Here is a 22,348-nt window from a genome sequence, read left to right as displayed (position 1 = left end):
AAAAAAAAACAGGCTGAAAGCAAATGTATGAAAAAGATACACCATGAGACAGTAACCACAAGAGTCCTGGAATGGTTATACTATCAGACAAAATAGATTTCAAGACAAAAATTGTCACTAAAGACAAAGAAGGAAATTTATGATAAAAGGGTTCATCCATCCATGAGTGCAGTTATAACAGTTATAAGCATAAATGCATCTAACAGAGCCCAAAAATACATGAAGCAATAACCAACACAAATAAAGGGAGAAACTGACAACCCAACAATATCAGAGACTTCAATGTCCCACTTTCAATAATGGGTAGAACAACTAGACAGACAAACATGGAAAAAGACCATGGTCAACATACAATTAACTAGACCTAAGGGATCCACAGAACACTCCACAGCAGAACAAATGTTCCTCTCAAGTGCATAAACAACACTCTCCAGCGTAACCAACCATATGTTAGGTCATAAAAAAAAGTCTCAACAAATTTAAAAGAACTGAAATAAAACAAAATACGTTCTCCAACCATATGGAACGAAATTAAAAATCAATAACACAGTGGTGGGTCTTAGACTTCTGTCTGTTCACAGTCTCATTTTATCTTATTTTTCACTTCTTTGTGTCCTTCCCACTCACTGTTGATACAGTCTTTATATAGTAGTGCCCTTTTGTGGATGATCATTGCCCTTATGATCTGTTAGGAGCTTGGAGACTGAGCCATCAAAGCAGAACAAAAAGCTCCATATAAAACCACGCAGGGCTCTACCTTGGAGAAACAGCGTTAGTGATCAGTGTTTGGAGCACCTTATTCTGGCCAATTAGGGGCCTGCCAGGTTCTCGGCCAGGTAAGGTTAACAACTCAAAGGCATGAGGAAGAAACCCCTAGACACAAGTCAGCTCTATGACAACCAGCATTAAGAAACATTATGTCTTCCATTATTAAAGAAAAAAATTCCCAGGCTTCTCACAGAAAAATGTTCCACATTCCTTTATAAGCCAGTCAGACGAACAAGGAAAAATCTTCTCTTTTTTCATATTTTGCTTTAAATTCCCAAATTCCACTGATGATATACCTTCCTCACAAAGAACATCACTGATCTTACCCCTTCCCTGTACGGTTTTATCTTTAAGATTACTATCACAAGGGCAGCCCCAGTGGTGCAGCTGTTTAGTGCTGCCTGCAGTCCGGGATGTCATCCTGGAGACCCAGGATCGAGTCCCATGTCAGGTTCCCTGCATGGAGCCCACTTCTCCCTCTGCCTGCGTCTCTGCCTCTCTCTCTCTCTCTCTCTCTTTCTGTGTCTCTATGAATAAATAAATAAAATCTTTTAAAAAAAAGAAAGAAACCCTTTCCCGCTTTCATTGGTAATGATAATTTTCTACTCGAAATGCCTTCATTACTAGTCAAATGTTCAGTTAAAATAAGAAAAGCAAGATCTGGTTGCTGGTCACCCAGCTGTGTTCTGTTTGTGAAAATCCACCGAGCTCTACACTGACTGATTAATCTGTGCACTTTTCCATAGGTATAATATACTTCAGTAAAAAGTCAAAAATAAAATGAAAAGATTAGGTCAACTGTCTTTATGTTCCCTTATTAAAAGAGTGGTATAGTATTTCATTTGTTTGCCTAAATAAATTGTTTCAAACTTTTCAATAATGTTTCTCAAAAAAATCTTGTGTGCCTTTGACTTATAACACCAAACTCATGTGAAAAGGGGGAGCCGGGTTTGCATGCTCCACCTTTCCAACAGTATTAACAGCCTCAAGGCCCATATTCTTGCCTAGTGGTTTCCTAGAAGACCCTACTTGTAAGGCTGTATTTATCTGGGCTGGGAGGTCTCAGTAAGCATTGAGGAGCATTACTAAAATCATCTTATAGTTTAGTCTTCTATATTGCAACCACAACTTCTTAGTATGAAAATGAAGTATTTAAAGCCACTAAGCCAAAATGCCAAGGTAACAAAAGACAAAGAGGCTTGTGCAAATGGTCCAGCCTGCAGGTGGCTTTGGAGGCATGACAACCAAATGCAATCTCTAGGCTGGGTCCTGAGATGGAGAAGGGAGAAGGGAACACTGTTACATGGGACTGGACCGCGTCAACAGGGAAAAATCAGAATATAAATGGTAGGTTAAAGTTTCCATGTTGAATTTAAACTCTACTGTGGTTATATAAGAGAATTTCCCTATTCTTAGTCAAAACACATTGATGTTAGTTAAAGTAAAGGGCTACAATGGTAAGATAGTCTTAAATGAGGGGCAGGTCTATGTCCCTGTACGCAGGGATGGGGGAAGACACTCAGGAACAGTGGAAAAAGATAATGGTATAAAATGTTAACAGGTTAATTTGAGTATAGGGTTAGGGTATATGGATCCTTTATGCAATTTTTTTTCTGTGAAATTAAAATTATTTCCAAATAAAGTTTTTTTAAAAGCCATATATTGGGACGCCTGGGTGGCTCAGCAGTTGAGCACCAGCCTTTAGGCCCAGGGCGTGATCCCGGGGTCCGGGATCAAGTCCCACATCGGGCTCCCTGCATGGAGTCTGCTTCTCCCTCTGCCTGTCTCTGCCTCTCTCCCTGTGTGTCTCTCATGAATAAATAAATAAAATCTTTTTTAAAAGCCATATATTAGTAAATAGCCACCAATAATAAGTCAAGCTTAGAAATGAATCCGGATTTTGATTATGAGAGTTGTTTCTTTTGAGCCATTTTAATTATGTAAGTGTAATCCCAAGGCATTATTTCAACTTGAAAAAAAAATTTACACCTTCCAGCTAGATTTATAAGAGCTAAATAAGCACCTTCTGAGACCCAAAGCTTATTAACATAAGTGTCTTTAACATAAGACTCCACCTCAATCATTTCTCATAATGTGAGCCTTAATGGGGAAACTAGATTTACAGGAAGTTCTCATCCACTGGAGGGATTCATCTTGCCTGAGTGGTGAACACAATGATAAATGCTAATAACAACTTAGGTTAAGAGCACTGAAAGCCCTACCAAAAAAAGCAAAAGAAATCAAAGGTCTAATAAAATGGCACATGTCCCCATAGAGGTAATTCTTAAAAATGAGAAAGATGGGGATCCCTGGGTGGCGCAGCGGTTTGGCGCCTGCCTTTGGCTCAGGGCGCGATCCTGGAGACCCGGGATCGAATCCCACGTCGGGCTCCCGGTGCATGGAGCCTGCTTCTCCCTCTGCTTGTGTCTCTGCCTCTCTCTCTCTCTCTCTCCCTCTCTGTGACTATCGTAAATAAAAAAAAAAAAAATGAGAAAGATGAAGAACTGTGTATGAAAGACAAAATTTTAAATATGCAGAAAAATATCTGGAAGATCATTCCTGTCACCCAAGAAAGGGGAGAATTTCTTATCCAAGACAAAGCATAACCCAGAGAGGAAAAGAAAGAAATTTAAGACTACACTTTAAATTCACAAGCACAAACCAGAGAGGAAAAGAAAGAAATTTTAAACTACACTTAAAATTCACAATTTGCATGTGAATACCACATTTAAAGTGAAAAGACAAGCCACTTTGGGGAGAAAATAATCTCTCACAAAGGGAGCTCGCAAAAGGGCAGTACCTAGGAAAAGCTGTCACTGTGAGGCATTTACACACATGAGAAGCAGTGGGGACACCACCCAAAGCTGACCACCCCCACACTGCCCACACTTCTTGGGAGAGCCTAGGCAGGGACAGGGAACCACTCAGGGAGCTTCCTCATCCACCAGATCCCTTTACTTATTTAATAAGGTCATTTACCAGGTGCCTCTGGTCAAAGAAATGGCTCCTGGTGTCCAGAAAGGATGATTTCCAGCATCCCAACTTCAAGCCTTAGAGAATTTCGGCTATTACAAAATAACAGGGGGAAAACAGCCCTAAAACTATCTCCCAACCCCTGCAGCCCCAGGACAATACTTTCTAACAACATCTTGGCACTACTGCTAGGTCAGAGTTCTTGATAAACAAGAAATTGTCTCTATTGCTATCTATCTAGCAGTATTTAAGATACAACACCGAGGCACGTATTTTAAAAATTCTCTCAGAAGGTTGGCCTATCTGCTACAATTCCAGCAGGAGGGCTAGCTTCAGAGATCAGAGGTAGCATAAAACATTCCAAAATACACAAGGCACTACATGTTTTAACCATAATGAAACATACTAAGGTTGTAACTGCTAAATTAAAAATGGGGAAAATGCAGAAACACTGCCTTTTGTATTCTGCTTGAAACCGCATGACATCCCCAAAGAGCTTTCCTCCCTGCAAAAATCCATGACGACAGAGATCCTCCCGATGCCCCCTCCCCCAATCCAGTGACCAATCCTCCCTGCAGGGGCAGGGGTCGGGGTGTGGAGGGGGAAGAGACCCACAGAAATCAGAGGTTTCACTCAAATTATATTTGGGATTTAAAAATGTATCTTTTATAATTAGAAAGGAACATGAAAACTACTTCCTGTATTCTTGAAAATGTTCAGTTCCCTAAGAGTTCCAACGAAAAAAACAGTTATTAGGAAACCTTTAAAAGCAAGTCTGGGGGTGGTGGTGAGGGCAAGTACTGGCAAGAATACTCTTTCTTCACTCAGGCCCTTTAGAAAATTAAATCCCAACAAAAGCTAACAGTTTACATCAGAAAGTATGTTTCTTTTTCTCGGGCAAAGGTCTAGAAATTCCCTCTGTTCCTTATAACTATCAGTAGTTTATCGATCTAAACACAACACAACCTAAATAATGTTTTCTACTCTGACTAGTATCAGATCCTGTAACTGCAGGCACATCTGCCAATAAAAACAGAGAAAAGTCAAAAGCTAACTCATGTTCTGGAGAACATTTAAAGAGAAAGCACCTACAAGTCAACTTCCTACCAAAAACTGCACTCATCTGTCAAGATAACTCAGATTGCCTACCAACTATTCAATAAAGAACAACCATATTGCAACTTACCAATTACAAATAACTGTCTAAAAAGTCAAGATTTAAAATAAATGCAAAGTCAAATGCTATTGGCTTTTTTAAAAATATCATTACTCATTTTATGAATTCTAAACATGTCAAGTTTTAAAACTGTGTGGGTCAACATGACCAGATAAGAAAAGTCAGGCCTTTGGGAGAAGAGGGACAGGGAATGTTGACACACTTGCAATCACATCTGCAGAATCAGCAAAAGTCAGATTAGATGAATTTTCTGGATAATTATGAAAATATCACTGTTACCTACAGTGAACTATAGCGTTTCTTTGGGCTCCAAATACCATTACTAACTAAGCTTTCAGGACAAAAGTACAGAAGGTATGTCCTAAAAATGAAGGATAAAAGGTGCTAAAGGAATTCAAATTATAAAAACTAAGGTAAAAATGTGCAATAACTTCATTACCAACTTCAAGCCTTAAAGAAGGCTTATATTATCAGTGGTTTCCTATGATTGGTTAGCAACTAATGATGAAATTAACAAATTTTTTTTTTTTTTCTGTTCTTACCTCATAAGACCAGACACACTGCACCCCCGCAAACCTCCGGACACATCTTCCCACCTCCACGTCCTCATGAGTAGTGTACATTTCTCGGAGACACTTTCCAATGTGTGGTACCATTCTCCGGAGAACCTCCCGGCTCATGATCACACCGGGTCCCCCCATGCAGAAGTTCTCACCAGGTTCCAGGGCCAGTTTCCCCATTTCTTCCGTAGTGCCCAGTCCTGTCTGCCCAAGAAAGAGGGGCTCACTGCTATTCAAACTCCTCAGAAAATTCTCCAGACGGTCTCCTTTGATATACACGTCATCGTCTGCTCTCATAAACCATTCATACTTGTCCAAGTAGTGGTCATGCATGTACTTGAGCATCATGAAAGACTTCTTCTGGGGTGGGTAGGAGTCGTCCACGCCCCGTAGTGGCACTATTGGAATTGGTATCGATGTGTCTGAACCCTCACTAGAGAAGAATTCGACTTTCCCAGGAATTGTCTTGGACCATGTTCTGGAATTAAAATAAGTACCAGTGAGAGAACAGTTTATTTCAAGCTTCTCATTTCCAGAAATTCATGTATCTACTCATGTTAAATCACTGTATGTTCAATAGGAATGATAAAAAAGCTACTTGACCTGCTTCCTTTCCTTTAACGGCAGCCCAGGCTAGGAGGTACTGCAAAGCCCAAATTCACTTTCAAAAGAACCCCAACAAAAAAGAATGATGAAGTGTTAAAATTTTTCCAGGATAACTAAGTTTCAGCTGTGGCTGAAAACCAAATTGGCAGGGTACCAAGGTCTGAATCTCCAGGTCAATTTTCTGATACTATCAAGTCCCTGCCCACAAACTCCTCCACTCAATAAGACAATTAAAAAATCAAATTCTTTTATTTTGGCCTCCCTTCCCCTATGATCCTGCTTTGTTTCTTAAATTCCACGTATGAGTAAAATCATATAATTGTCTTTCTGATTGACTGATTTCACTCAGCATAATAAAACAAGACAAAATTAGAGAGAGACACAAACCTTAAGAGCTCTTAACTCTAGGAAACAAACAGGGTTGCTGGAGGGCAGGTAACTGGGATGGGCATTAAGGAGGACACTTGATGTCATGAGCATTGAGTGTGATACACAACTGATGAATCACTGCACTCTACCTCGAAAACTAGTAATACACTATATGTTAACTAACTGAATTCAAATAAAAAATAAAATTATTTTTTAAAAAATCAAATTCTTCAATGAAGTTTCTCTGACCTCACATCAAGTGCCAAGTATGTGCAAGGCCAGGGGGATGCATGCAAAACATAGACACCGATTCATGGAGCTGTCATTGGGAGAGACAGAGGTTTATCAAAGCAGTCACATGTCACACACAAGTGTACATAATGGTAGAACTAAAACACGCACTCTGAAAGAAAGGCACCCAGACTGACTTAAAGAGCATACAGAAAGAACGCAAACTAGACACACAGCGCAGAGAATGCTTCGCCGAGACAGAGGTGACTGTCAGGCTGCATGAGGGGAGCAGACACCCTTCGCACTATACAAGCTATGGAAGGAATGGGGTAGAAGTAGATGAGAGGCGTGCTTTCTGCAGCCCTCCAGGGGGCCGTGGAGGAGAGGGATGAGGCCACAGGTGAGAACTGCTTTGACAGCCCAGGTGACAAGTGTCTTCAGGGGGTGCTGCTCCTCCCACTGCTGGAGGAGAAACTGGTGATGAATGAGAAAGAAACAGTAAGCAATCCTGCTGCTGAACACCTGATTGAAGGCCATTGGGTTATCTTTTCTTATGTTTTCTTCATACTCATAGTAGTTCATCTAAGAAACGCATTTACACAGATGACTTCTAGGATAAATTGATCACAGAATATAAAATGAAGCAGTCAATTCAGCCCTAATATTATAAAAAAGAACGCTTCCCAGGTGCTATTCTCCCCCAATATATTTTTGTTTTACTTATCTGTCACAAATATATTGTGGTGAAAAGTGACCTTGAAGTGTGAATGAAAACCACACACATCTTAAATGTAAAGTCTCAGGAAGAGAAAAAGATACACACCAAACCTCTGGTTCTCTCTCTCTGTGACTATCATAAATAAATAATAATAAAAAATTTTTTTTAAAAAAGAAATTTATCATTTTAACCATTTTTTTATAATTTTTATTTATTTATGATAGTCACACAGAGAGAGAGAGAGAGGCAGAGACACAGGCAGAGGGAGAAGCAGGCTCCATGCACCGGGAGCCCGATGTGGGATTCGATCCCGGGTCTCCAGGATCGCGCCCTGGGCCAAAGGCAGGCGCCGAACCGCTGCACCACCCAGGGATCCGATCCTTAACCATGTTTTTAAGCATAATGTTCAGTGCAATTAAGCACATTCACATTGTTCTTCAACATCAACACCTTCCTCCATCTCCAGAACCTTTACATCTGCAAAACTAAATTTCTACTGCAAGGCATTATTTTCTAATTCCATAAACAATCTACAATAAAGCACTTAAAAAGCAATTATTGGCTTTTAATTCTCTTCCTAGCCCAAATATTAGGAATACAAAATGACTTCAAACTTTTCTCATTCAATGGGGCACCTGGGTGGCTCTGTTGGTTAAGCATGTGCCTGTCTGCCTTGGGCACAGGTCATGATCTCAGGGTCCTGGGATCCATCCCCTGCCTACTCAGCCAGGGAGTCTGCTTCTCCCTCTTTCTCTCTGCCCCTCCATTCCATGTTCTCTCTCTAATAAATACATAAAAATCTTAAAAAAAAAAAAAAAAAAAATCTCTAATTAAGCAGAGGAAGAATTCAGTGAACTTTTTGTCAAACATGCTTCTTCTTGAAAAACCAAGGACTAAATATACATCATTTTTCATCAAAACTAGAATGTTAACTGTAAGATACACCATTGTTTTTTGTACCAATAAGATAGAAAAAAACAGTGCCAATCATAACCACATGATGCCAGCAACTGTAAAATGTATCCTGATTTGAGATGTTAAAATGTGGGGGTAAAAATGTGCATCTTCAAATGACGGAAGACAGCAGCAGTAATGTTTTCCCCTTAATGCCTATGGATTTTAAATGGGCCTATGGAGTCTTATGCCATGTACAAAACTTTTTAACCAAGAATTCGGTATATATGGAACCTGATGGGACTCCAGATGCCGTACCAGGTACTATATACTTCATTTTCAGAAAGCATAAGCTCCTGAAGAAAAGGTTGAAAAGTAAATGTGGCAGGAACAGGACAATTAAAGAGAAACCACCCTTTCCATTGAGACAAGTCTTTTTAAAGATGAGAATGAACTACAACCTACACAGAATATATAATATAACCTAAAGACCCCCTTCTAGCATGCTAATCTAGAGGGGAGACAACCTCCCACCCCCAGGAAGTTGGTGACAACAAAGGTGTTGAAGACATACTAAGAGGACCCCCATTCAGGTCAAGGAGCCCGATTCCTTCCTTCAGTAGAAATTTTTGTTTGGTGGTCACAACAATTATTTGAAAAAGTAAATAATTTCAGTAGTTGGCACATAAGTGAAGTCAACACATCCTGCTCACTTAAATGAAAAAAGTGACTTAAAGTGTTTGTGTGTGTGTGTGTGTGTACACGGAAATCTGCAGAAATCATTTCTGAGACATTTCCAAGTGAGTTTATCACTTTCCATAAGACACACTACCATTTCCTACCATTCCTACATGCAGAAAGAACCTGATTTAATCAAACCACAACCAGAAAACAATTACTAAGAGGTAAAATTCACAGGCCTGATGGAGTTAAAATATACTACCATTCACAGTACTTCTGAAATGTAATTTAAAGCTAAATAGTCTGTATTATCTCATAACTGATTACACATGGATAGTGAATAAAATCAACTAAACTTTAGCTTCTACCCAATTGCTTCTGAACTAAAATGTGATTAATACAAAAGACTAAGTTCAAAAAAGTATGGAAGTAGCCAACCCCCAGAAGCTGTTAAGATCCTAAAACACCATGACATTCCCTGAGATGTGAGGTGGGTAAGCCAATGTCTGCCTTCAAAGGAACCACCTATTCAAGAGACGGCACAGTACAATGGTAAGAGCATGGGTTCTGGAATCAGGCTTTTGGGGTAAGAGCCCTGGCTTCACTCGGGGTAAGCCTCTGTGTGCCTCCCCCTCCTTGTCTGTCAGCTGGGGACAATCATGCTACCTGCCTTACAGGGTTGCTGGGAGGGTCAGTTGGATTCAAAATCTACTGTGCTCAGACATCAGCCCAGCACGCAGTAAGCATTATGTCAGTGTAACTTATTAGGGAAGACAGGAATGTGCAAATAAGACAGTGAAAGAGAAAGTGTGGGCTGAACCTGAAGCAATCGGTCACAGGATCACACATCACTGTGGAGGCATTACAGAAAACGTCACTTCTCACATTTCTGGCTAAAAACCTGACACTCAAGCTATCTGCAAGAATTCCGATTTACTGTCAATCTTAGACAATGTTAGGGTGAAAGTCTAGTAAGACCTTAACTTTTAAAACTGTTTTCACTTCTAAACACTGGAATCCTTCATCTCAGCCTGAGCATCAAAATGCATTTTCGTCTGGGTTCCGAAATGCCCCAGCAGACACTCAAAGGAAGTGCTAACAGAACAACCATCACTGAAGCAATTAATGCCTTAACTGTGACTTGAAATCATGTAATTTGTCTAAGAAGAGAAACCAATTAATTTTAAAAACAGACAATCTAACCTCAAATCATCCTTAAAACCCTCTCTGCAGTTTTATGGTAACTCCACCCAATTATTATCTTTTCCTTTTTAGGTAACCCAGGGAAAAACCTCAAGCTGGCCTCTTCTGTTCTAAATGACTGGTAGTTTGAGGGAAATCTCTCAAAATGAAGTTTCTGCAAATCCTCCAATCTTAAGAAATTATGATCTTTTCATTTACGGTACCTTTGGCTTCAGGAGCTCTGGAAAGTTAGAGTATTCTGGAACAGAAATCATGATTCACCATCCTGGGGGACTTGGGGGAGTGCCTTAATAATGGGAAAGAAGTAAAGGAGACACTGCAGAAGAAGCAAGACCGGCCTTCTTTCCGTGACAGAAACAGGTCAAGCTCCTTATTTTCATAAGCAAATGTCAACTTTGCCATCGACACATTTGTTACCGGGAGCAAAGAGTTCTCCCTTAATTGAAACCACAGAACATTTGCAGAGGCCCTTGCCAGCAAGCTCAATTTTCAATGCACTGATAACCAACTCTTGCTAAAGCACAGATAAGACAACTGAAATTGGAGAGAGCCAAGCAAGCTATCATCTTTTCCTCCTGGCCTCTAAATGCTATCCCTACACCAAGTTAAATCACAGTTAAGTGATGCAGCTGGACAATATTAGCTTCGCTAAGGAATGCCTTTGCTGACTCAGGACTTCTCATAGTCTCCCTTTCTGTTTGGTTACTGTTTTCAGAAAAACTATGTAAAATACACTTCTGTACAAAATTGCATCTATAGCATGACTCCTGTCTGAAGGACACATTCATAATACATGGACAAATTTAATAAGCAGGCAAGAGTACATCCTTGTGATGTGTACTATTAAAGGAACAAAAGTACACATACAAAAATATTGTACAACTTTAACCCGAAGTGTTTACTATGATTATTTTTGGATGGAGGACCAGAAAACATTTAATTTTCTTCATATTTTCTACATTTTCTGAATTTTCTGCAACAGATAGGTATATTTAGAATGGAAAAAAAATTTTTTTTCTTAATCTAGTAAAAACTTTAAGCTAAAAAGGATCCAAAGAAATGAAAAGATTTGACATCAGAAAATTCTACTTCTGTAATAATTTTTATTCTATCCAATGGACAAAAACTAAAGAAAAATAGAGTAAGATTGAGTACTTTCTTTTACATTTTCTAATTTTTAATACAGTGATTTTTATAAGAGAGAGAGATCTTCTGTGATTTTCCCCCCAAATCACAGTTAAATATATTGTCAGACAGTTATAGTGAGAAGTCTGAAAGGACTCATAGGATCCAATATCCTCAGAATTTGGAGTCATGGAAGGAAGGGAGACTATCATTTTTCCCCCTTGTAGAACTGACAGGTAATAAGAATATGTGTGTGTGTGTGTGTGTGTGTGTGTGTATACATATATATATATTTGTATTCTTCCCTATAATAGAAAATATTTAAGATAACGTAACCAAAAGGCATATAGAATGAAAATGTGAGCAAGAAAATTAGGCCAAAGTAAAACAAAAGTAAGAAAGTCAGAGCAAGGCAGGACGGTGGTACCTGTACCAGGGCAGGTGAAATCCTGGTAGGAGCTGCCTGCTCAGCTCTGTGCTCACAGGAAACACGGAACCAACCAGAGATCTCTGCAAAGACGCCACCCTGACCAAGGGAGCCACATGGTGAGACCAACCGCCATCACGTGGTCTGTCTGTCTGTCTGCTAGCAGTGAGACCCGATCAGCAGGCAGCCACGAGATGCTGCAGGACTGTGTTTCCCACTGCTCGGGGTGGAGTGAAAGGAGGATTCTAGATACTAAGACCTGACAGAAATTTCTGCCCCTGGGGCCCATGGGACGGAAAGCAGGGCAAATACAGTGAGTTTCCTTACAGGAGTCTGATGGAGCAGCAATCTTAGCTCATCCTCCCAAAAAAGTACAGAGGACAATTCTTTGCTCCCAGTCAGAGCAGCCATGCACTGGAACTTCATCAGGAAGTTGGGAAAACTCCGAGGTCTTCCAAGGCTCTCAAGTGATGATGACTCAAGGCCTCTCCTGGAGCTGAAGGAATGCCCTTTGTCAGGATGCTATAAGCATTATTCAATCCATTATCTCTGTCCTGTGTGGGTATGAGGAACAAGTGTACTTAGCTGGTTACCCTTCCTCTTACGTGGTTTCCGGATACTAGTTTCTTCTTCTAAAGTCTTTAACTGTCTTACTGGGTAACCTTATGATGTGAGCGAGCAATCTCAATTCTTTCTGGAAGTAGGTGGGGGGAATAGAACAGAAATCACAAATCATGGGGGAAAATTTTTTCAAGAGAAATCAAATTATATTCCTTACCATTAATCCTAAAAAGTAGACTTAAGGTGAAAGCAAGCATTAAGACTTTTTTTCTCCTGAATAAAGCTGTTGGTGGATGGATTACAGCTTCCCACCTCAACAATGGCCTGGGCACTAGCCCAGGAGGCAGTTCCAAGGTATTAAGGGCTAATAGCAACTTGCCCTTTGAGCCCAGGTTCACAGCAAACAATGGAAATACTCATCAGTACAGACCACAAAAACGCCCTTTTTGAAACCTAAGAATTAAAATTTGGACTGTTAAAAACAGAAGGCAATTTCTGGTCTCGTGATACATTTCCGAAGCTTCAGATCTTGGAGAGCTACCTCATATGGTTTCTATTTTGCTGCTGTACACCTAAAAGTGTAAACATTCAACTAATTCTTAATTGTGCATAAACAAAATTTGTTTTCAAATTTAATTTTAAGCAAAACAAAACACATGCACACACACACACACAAACAGCAACAAAAAAGTGTTGTTTAATGCAAACAATAAAACCACCCTGAGCCTATTCTGGCCGACCCCTTTTGCAAAGTCAGTCTTCCTGTGTCAAGGTACTTCCTGGTACAGACCCGCTTAGCAGCTCTCCACAGCCACCCTTCAATAAAGCAGTCACCCGGTGTGGAGTACTAGGCTGAGGGCATTAGAAACTCAGCCTGTGATAGTCCTATGCAGTGCGTGAAGTATAGTTACCCACATTTTACAGATGAGGAGACTGAGGCACCGGCCAGGTAAATAATTTCCCAAGGTCATAAAGCTAATAAACGCAGAAGTCAGAATGCAAACGAGGTCTGACTTCTAAAGCTTCTGCTGGCCAGCTAACTGGCTTCTCCATCCCGCACACTTATTTCTAGGTTATCACCCACATTTCCTTTGCAGTCCTTCCTCCACTAAAAAAGCTGAGAAAATAGATCCCAGAAAAGGAGAGTAGCCTTACACCCAACCCACTTCAGCCACTTCCACTGTCTCGCCTGGCAGAAACCTGCCTGTTGAGGACACCTCTTCAGAGTCAAAGCCGGATTTAATTGAAGGTCAGAAGACTATTGAAAAGGTAGCTTCTGAAACCCTCATTCCCTTTGGGTCCTTCGGTTTCTGTAAATCCTGCCTGATTATTTTCCAGCAATAGGCTGGGAAATACACAGAAGAAAATCCCAACAAAAAAGCAGCCTTCACACCTGGGCTCAACTTACAAAGCAATTGTTTTAATGGCACTAATTAACTATGTTTTCAATAATCCTCAGGTTTTGCAAGCCCAGGGTGGCTATCAAATCAGAGCAGAATACACCTTTTGTTTTGTTTTAAGATTTTATTTACCTGAGAGAGAGAGAGAGAGAGAAAGGAGAGAGAGAGAGAGAGAGAGAAAGAGAGAGAGATCATGAGCAGGGGAAAGGGCAAAGAGAGAAAGAGAAGCAGGCTTCACAGGGAGGTGGAGGGGTAGGTCTCAGGACCTGGGATCAATGACTTGAGCCGAAGGCAGATGCTTAACTGACTGAGCCACCCAGGCACCCGAACACTTTCTTCTTTGTAATCATCCACAAACCAAGGTCATCAGTTAGAGAGCCAAAACCATAGCTATACATGTTTCAGAAAGGGCACTGAAGTAAGGTGAGCAGATGAACAGCTTTGCTACTTTTAAATCGTAACCAAGTTTCTTGTTCCCCCTAATTCCATCCCAGGGTGCAACAGATGGAGACACTGAATATTTACATTAGCATGTGGAAGCTAGGGTCTTCACATTAAAAATGCTGTCACCTAATTCTCCCAAGTACTACCTGGAATTGTGAAGTTACAGTAACTGAGGAAAATACATTTACAGTAATCAAATACTTTATCAGGACAGGATTAACTGTTACTTACTGAAACAGGAATGACCTGGGACCCGAATGACCTGGGACCCAAGCCCCAGGATGCCATCCGTGCCCAGCAGTGTTGCAAGAACCTAAGTGCTCAAAACTGCACTCCCATTTCCTTCCAAGCGCTGTCCTCTCCTCCTTTTTTTTTTTAAACTGTAGCTCTGTAGCTTTATTAGAAAACAATTATTCACTGCAAAATAATTCAAAAGTATAGAAAAGGGCCAAGAATATGAAAAATCATTCAGCGTGTGTATATTCTTTCACACTTTCTTTTCTATGCTACACAAACAAATGAGATTATTTTGTTCACTTTAAACAAAAGTGACCTCATACCAGGCATACAATTTTACTTAATTTAAATATATTGTGAATCTCTCTTCATTTCAGTAAACGTATTTCAGTTGCATCATTTTTTTGTGTCTAGAGAAGCAGACTGCAGTATGGACGAATCAGTGAAATCAATTATGGTCCACAGTTCCTAAAGCAGGACATGAAAGATAACCTACTTGGAATTTCCACTTTGTACCTACATCTTTGAGCACATCTTTAAATCCCTCTGAAAAACTCCAGAGGAAATGCTAGATTTCAGATCTCAGACTCAAAATGCACAATCCCATTGTTCCTTCACTACTTCCCATGTTTCTACGAATGTGTTGTCTCTGCCTCAAAATTCCTACTCATCCTTTGAGACTAAGTGAGGGAAAGGGGACAGGGGTGTGGGTGAGGCCTTTCCTGATCCTCCTCATAAATGAGTGCAGGCCTCCTTTTCCTGTGTCCCAGAGCAGTTAGTCTAGGCACCCTGTGAGCCCTCATCACCAGTATTACCATTTCTTTTCCTCCCTAGATGACGAATCCTGCAAGGATAGATTAATCCGTTTTCAATAGAGAGCAGCCTAATGAATAGACAAGGGAAGTGAAACTAGCCATGTGATGAAAAACAAAACTGTGTATAAACTTCTGCTGACAACCACAGCTATCCTTGGAATATTCTAACTATTTGAGGGCATCAATATCCGGAACCATGACACAGAAAACTAAACTCATATTGAGGACGGCATACTCCACCAGTCATCTTATACAGGGAATTCAGAACATGAAACGGGTTGTGCTCCAAAAAGTTAATTTACAGGTCAATTATCCAGATTATAGAAGGCAGTCAGTAAGTTTTTGCCAAACTGAATTCTATTGAGAAAGAAAGTACTGCTCTAAACAGTTTCAAGATAAGTATGGTTTACTGAGTTCAAGAATAAGGAAAGGAACCCTGAGATTTGCTCATTAAGGCTGGTAAAAGAGCAGTGTGCCTTCACTGAAAGCTTTCGGAAGAGGCCATTAGCTGCTACAACAACATCTTGCAACAAGATTCCTCTATCTACAGCTAGTGTTTCTGAAACTTTCTTCCCACAGTTCCCTACAGACTGATGCTAATCTTTAATGGTGCCCTTTATCACTCCTGGGGCAAAGAAGGGAAACCATCCAGCTCTTTCTTCTGAGAAAGTAAAGAAAGAACAAAAACGGTTCCCCATCTTCAGCCCAGGGGAGGTAAGAAACAAGACAAAAAGAAAGTGTTGGATTAGCTGAGCATCCTGGGCATAAGAAAGGATTAAAAAGCCAAGTATGTATGGTTTTTTGTTTTGTTTTGTTTTTTGTTTTTGTCAAACTATTAATTAAAAAGAAAATCCAAACGGTATCAAAATGCTCCCAGCATGAACAGGTAAGTGTAGCCAAGAAATGTTTGAAACAGAAGAGGAACACAGAGGAATTTGTCTACCGGATATTAAAAAATTATTCAACTTCCAATAATTTCAATGGGTGGTACTGGCACAAGAACAGAGAAAAAGATCAGTGGAACAGAATAAGAAGTCCAAAAACATACCCAGGAATTTTGAGTATAATGAAGATGGCATTTCATATTGGTAGGGAAATGGGAGCTTATTCAACAGATGGTGCTAAGACAATGTACTATTGGGGGGGGGGATGAGATTGAGATGATTTCTACCCCTTCTAGAATTAGATTAAAAATTTTTTAAAAGTTGCTTTTCAAAATCTCTCCAGGGCAGTAACTTTCTGAGCTTGGGATAAGGGGGCAGGGGCAACCCTAAAATCAGAAAAGACTGAACTACAGGAACTTCTATATATAAAACTAAAAACAAAGAAAAAAAATAAGGAAATAATACAAACTGTAGCTAGTAACAAAAGACACAAGGAACACAGGGGTTCTGATGACCTGTTACTAACTGGCATAATAAATCCCTTTGGAGGAATCAAGGGACCATTTTGAAGTGAAATTACCAAGAATACAAATACTCTGTAGAGGAGTCAAAACAAATTTCTTTATATATTTGTAGAACCCCAGGTACCCAGAACCCTCAGGCAATTTAGTTTAAGACAGCATCAGAGCTCCAGCACTGTAACCACCTCAGATGTAAATCTTTTCTCAATTTCTTTGTACGTTCATTACATTTATGAAGCTAAATGATACAGCCACCTGTGTGTCTAAACGCCACCTTCAAACTTTCCCTGTACAAAACCAGACCTGTTGACTCACATCCTTCTCCATATCTCAATAAAGAATACAACCACTCACACTTGTCTTTTCAGGCAAGATCCTAGAAGGCACTATTGACTTTCCTTTGCCTTACCACTCACCTGCATACCTCAGCTGCAGCACCTACCCCAGAACTCTCCACTTCTCTCCATGACCACTGCTACCACACCAGTCCTCGCTGCCCAGACCACCTCCTAAAATCTTGCTTCCCTACCATCCATTCTCCACACGATGGGCAGAATCAACTTTTAGGACATAATGCCATCACCTCCCTTTCCAGTCTAAACCCTCCAAAGGTTTTCTAATTCACCTAGAATAAAATTCCACAAGACCAGACGTTATCAGGCCTCGTCCAGTTTCTTTTACTGGCCTTCTTTTATTCCCTTCCAAGTTGGTTTCTGCTTGTAACTTACCAGCTCTTCCCTCTGCTCCCTTGCTCATCAAGAATATTCACCCAACCAATTCCTCACCAACCCACTGCAGCCTAAATACCAAGTTCTCTAGAATGCCACCCCACCCTTTCCTTACCCTGTTTTATTTTCTCCATAGTACCCATCATTAACTCTTTTCAGTGCCTTGCCTCTCACTAGAAGAGAAGAGCCATGAGAACAAGCATCTTCACTCTGAGTCCTCCACACTCAGAGTCTGGACCCACAGGAGCCATGTATGTACTGGCTGAAAAAAAGGATGAATCTTAACTGAGTATTTTTTTTTAATTTTTTTTTAATTTATTTATTTATTTATTATAGTCACAGAGAGAGAGAGAGAGAGAGAGAGAGGCAGAGACACAGGCAGAGGGAGAAGCAGGCTCCATGCACCGGGAGCCCGACGTGGGATTCGATCCCGGGTCTCCAGGATCGCGCCCTGGGCCAAAGGCAGGCGCTAAACCGCTGCGCCACCCAGGGATCCCTTAACTGAGTATTTTTATGAACCAAGATCACTCCTATGAACCTAACAGCTATGGTGTCGCTTGGGCCCATGGAAGAAGTTAGCCCTGGTCGGTCTCTTATCAGCTACACTTGGGAGATTTATTTTGCCTGCTTCTTAAAATCTGTTTCCTGCACGCTATCAGCTGTTGCTGCACTAACATTCCTTGGTGGCCCCTCTCCCCCCACTACATGCATTTGGCAGGCTGGAAAGTAAAAATCTGTAATGGGGCTGTTCCATCATTAAAGTGCACTAACTTTAGTGCAGACAGGCATATGTCACTGCATTTCCCAAAGGCTTTTTTTTAGCTCCTTTCTAGATCTCAGACAATTCCTGGTCCCCAGACTTAAATTCTGACATTTCAGTATCTTAGCATAAAAGTACACCGTACTGCTATCTTAATTAAAAATGCTGGCATCTCCAAACTGTGGAAGGAGCCTCGGTGTCCACTGACAGATGAATAAATAAAGAAGATGTGGTATTTGTATACAATGGAATATTACTCAGCCATTAGACACGACGAATACCCACCATTTGCTTCGATGTGGATGGAACTGGAGGATATTATGCCGAGTAAAGTCAGTCAGTCAGAGGACAATCATCATACGGTTTCACTCATACGAGGAATTTAAGAAGTAGTGAAAGTGATTATAAGGGAAAGGAGAGAAAATGAGTGGGAAATATCAGTGAGGGTCACAGAACATGAGAGACACTTAACTCTGGGAAATGAACAAGGAGTAGTGGAAGGGGAGGTGGGTGGGGGGTGGGGGTGACTGGGTGACGGGCACTGAGGGGGGCAACAGGCGGGATGAGCACTGGGTGTTATACTATATGTTGGCAAATTGAACTCCAATTTAAAAAAAAGGCGGGGGGGAATGCTAACATCTCCTTAAGCCCATAAGCCAAATAGTAATTTCATTTAAACAACAACTAAAAAAAAAAACAAAAAACAAAAAAGTTTTTCTTAAGGTAAAGAATGAATTTCTCTTTTAGAGGAGAAGTAAAACTGAGCACACCCAGTGCCCAACTAGACAGAGTTCTACCTAGCACTGTAAGATTCAAGTCGACTCGTAGGCCAAACGGCACGCAATTTCCATTTTAAGAGCTGAGTGCGGAGTTTCAGCTGGGACTGCAAAGCACAGCAGGGCCATAATCATAAGTTACACACTGTAACCTCCATCCCAGTTCAGGCCTTCCCCTAAAGTTCCTCAAGACTAAAACCGTCCTGTATCATCTCCTGCAACTGGCCTAAACAGAGGCTCATGGAACAAGCTAAGTCCACTTAATGGAAAATGGAAGTTCATCCCCAACTTCAAGCAATGGGACTTCTTAAGATCAAGGAGATAAAAGGCACCCGGGTGGCTCAGTCGGTTAGGCATCTACCTTCTGCTCGGACCATGATCCCAGGGTCCTGGGATCAAGTCCATATCGGGCTCCCTGCTTCTTCCTCTGCCCTACCCCCGCCCCTGCCCGCCATGCTCGCTGATGTGTGTTCTCTCTCTCCAGCACAAAATAAATATTTTTTTAAAAAGGTCAAAGAAATAAAAGGAAAAGAGCTCCAGGAAAGCTGACAGAATCCCTGAATGGAATACACGGTTTCCACGTAAGGGTTTTCCCTTTATTAGAAAAGCAGAGTTGTCACAGAGAAGAACTGAGGCCAGAGGGCAAACTGCGTTTCTACCTTCCATGAAGTGTCTAAAAGAAAATAAACAATGAGATAAAAACCCTACATCCAAGACAGATGAGGCAGGAGATTTGGAAAAAGAGACCAAAAGTAAGAGTGTCAAGCATGGGCTTAGGAAAAAGATCATCTCCACGCGTAAAAGAGTGGGTCCGGTTTGCATTACATTTTCTGATTGCAGCTGGTGTCCCAGGACCCCTACTGGTTAGTATAGACTGATTCTGAATCCATGAAAATATATCTGTTTGGTGGGCAATCTAGTATCTGAACAAAATATTTTGGTAATTGTCTCCAAAGTTGTGATTTCACGGGGCTTGTCACCCAGTGGCAGTCATGTGGACTTAGTGTCAAAACCATTCTGAAAACAATTTACACAGCTCATCCTCAATTTCATATGTGGCCATTTCTCTTGGAAAAAGCACAATCTGCATAAAATTCCAGGTAATTCATGAGAGATCTGGGAGAAAATCTTCAGCTGGGGATTCCTGAATCACTACTACAGCCTAAATGTATACTAAGTGGCTACATTCTAAGCTTTTCAGGCCCTCAGGATCCTTCCTGGCAGAACCTGGGCTCTGGACTTAATAAAAAAGATCCTCATGGAAATGTGTGGATGCGGGATCAATGAACTGAAAGCGCTCACATTCTCTGTGGCTCTTTCATCTTGTTTCTCAATCCTGTACTTCTTCCCTTAGAGGAACAAGGATTCATACCTGTTTTCCCTCCTATCTAATGCCTGAACATTGAGACCAGGACTAAACATAAAAGCCGAAGTTTCAAAGGTATTGGTTATAAATTAAGAACCAACAGCAACCAGCTTGGCCTTGCTCATCACGGACTGCTCTTAAAAGTTCCTTATCGGAGGACCTCCCTGCATTGGTTTGCTCTGTTGCTGGATGAATCTCAAATCTTACCCACACGGTAAGTGTTTCTGGACTCCATGTGTATATGGCTCCATTAAATCCCTTTATCGAATCCACACTTCTACCTCAAATTCACTCCAATACAAATCTGCCATTCCAAAATCATCGCCCTTCTAAAGATTACTTTAATCCCTCAGTTAATCCTGAACATGATTCCAACCACTTTTATGACTCATATGGCCAACTAGGACCCAGATACTGGATAACACACACACATCCCTAAACTGAGCTAGTTAACCCTGAATGTACCATGGGCCAGGAAATACTTGCCCCGAGGTTCTCTTTCCATCAACTCCCCAGACCGGTGGGGTCGAGCCAACAGCGGGCGGCCTCTTTCACGCACAAGAGGGCTTCCACCAGCGAACTCTACGAGTACGCCTCGGAAGGGCTCTGACCAGATTAACTTAACTCGGCTCTGCAACAGCAAAGGTGCGTATTTCAGAGGATCAAACGATAACCATCACTGCCACTACTATCACAGGTATTTTAGCTAAGAATTTTCCCATCCACCTTACGAGGGAGATAGATGTTGGGTCAGACCCATTTAACAAAGAGGAGGAGGGCTTGGACGTGGAAAGCTCAAGTGCCCTACGCAGTCAGGCTGAGGACCACACCCACGGAGGCCAAGCTGGTCCCCCCGACCCCAAAGCCCACGGTCTTGGGCACTGCATTCACCATCCGTCTCTGACCTTTGCTTCCCGCGTCCGACATCCGTAGCCCAAGGGCACCCCGATCCCCCAGGAGCCCCGGGAGCTTCAGGTCTGCAAAACGGGCAACGGCTCAAGCCACAGGAGTCCCGGTGGGGCCGCCCGCTGGGATGCTGGACACGCGAGTCTGCGCCCCGGCAGCAGGGACTCACCTGTAGGCGGCCACGGCGCGGGTCTGCAGGTATTTCTGGGCGGTCATGACTCCCACGAAGAGAAAGTTCTTGTCGCGCGGGCCCCCATCCGAGGCCGGGCCGTGCGGCCAGAGCTGCGCCCCGCGCGCATCGCCGCGCGCCCCGCCGGCCTGCGAAGCCGCCGCAGCCTGCCCCGGCCGGCAGCCCTCGGGGCTGGCGCGGCGCCGCGGGCCCGCTCGCTTCAGCTCGGAGGCGCGGGGCAGGACGAGCCGCGAGGCCAGCACGAAGCCCAGCACGAGCCCGAGCAGCACGCTGAGCCAGGCGCGCCGGCCGCGCGCGGCCATGCCCGTGCCGCTCCGCCCGCCGGGCCGCCGCCGCCGCCGCCGCCGCCGCCGCCGCAGGCTCCGCGCGCCCTCAGCCAGCCGCCCCCGCCCGCGGAGGCCAGCCCGCCCTAGCGCCGCGAGGCTCGGCCCGGGCAGCGCCGCGGCCGCCGCGGGCCCGCCGCGCCCATTGCGGCCCCCGAGCCGCCCGTAGGCCCCGCGCCGCCGCTTTGTTCCGCACGCCCGCCCCCACCGCCGCGGCCTGCGCCTTTAAGACGGGACCATGCCCGGCGCGCGCCGGCAGCGGCTCGAGCGCGACGCGGCGGCGGCGGCGGCGGCTCTTCCCGCTCGCGCGCGGGGGCGCGGGGCCAGCGCGACGGCGACAGCGACGGCAGAGGCCACGGAGCCCGCACCCGCGTCCCGCCCCGCCCGCGTCTCTCGGCTGGCTCGGCTCGGCTCGCGCTGCGCCCGCCCCCGTCCTCTTCGTGGCCGGCGCCGCAGCCGCAGCAGCTGCACATCCTCCGGCTCAGCTCGCCATTGCAACAGGAGCCCCTCACGTCACGCACGGCGCGTTATGAAGGGGCCCGGGCGGCAGCGGAGCCTGGCCCCTCTCGGGATCCGTCCGCGCCGCCCGATTGGCGCAAAAGTGAATGGGGGGCGGTTCACGTGGCCAAAGTTTGGCAAAAAAAAAAAAAAAAAAAAAAAGCCCTCCCGGCGCTCGCGGCGCCCGCCCCGCCCCGCCCCGCCCCG

The 22,348-nt window shown here is 43.1% G+C and overlaps 1 protein-coding gene across 1 annotated transcript in view; it reads right to left on the bottom strand.

The window, feature by feature from the left end:
- The window catches only part of CHSY1 (chondroitin sulfate synthase 1), a 72,001-nt gene extending 50,326 nt beyond the window's left edge, over positions 1-21,675 (bottom strand). The window contains exons 1-2 of the mRNA XM_026001877.2: positions 21,300-21,675; positions 5,461-5,956 (exon numbers count right to left, since the gene is read on the bottom strand). Of these exons, the coding sequence (XP_025857662.2) occupies positions 5,461-5,956; positions 21,300-21,622 (819 nt within the window). The 5' untranslated portion in view covers positions 21,623-21,675. The remainder of the gene's footprint in view (positions 1-5,460; positions 5,957-21,299) is intronic.
- Between the last annotated feature and the right edge of the window lie 673 nt (positions 21,676-22,348).

This window comes from Vulpes vulpes, chromosome 14 (assembly GCF_048418805.1).
Source record: "Vulpes vulpes isolate BD-2025 chromosome 14, VulVul3, whole genome shotgun sequence".
NCBI classification, from domain to species: Eukaryota; Metazoa; Chordata; class Mammalia; order Carnivora; family Canidae; genus Vulpes; species Vulpes vulpes.
The sequence above is the reverse complement of the archived record's forward strand: the minus strand, read 5'-3'. Positions and strand labels throughout refer to the sequence as shown.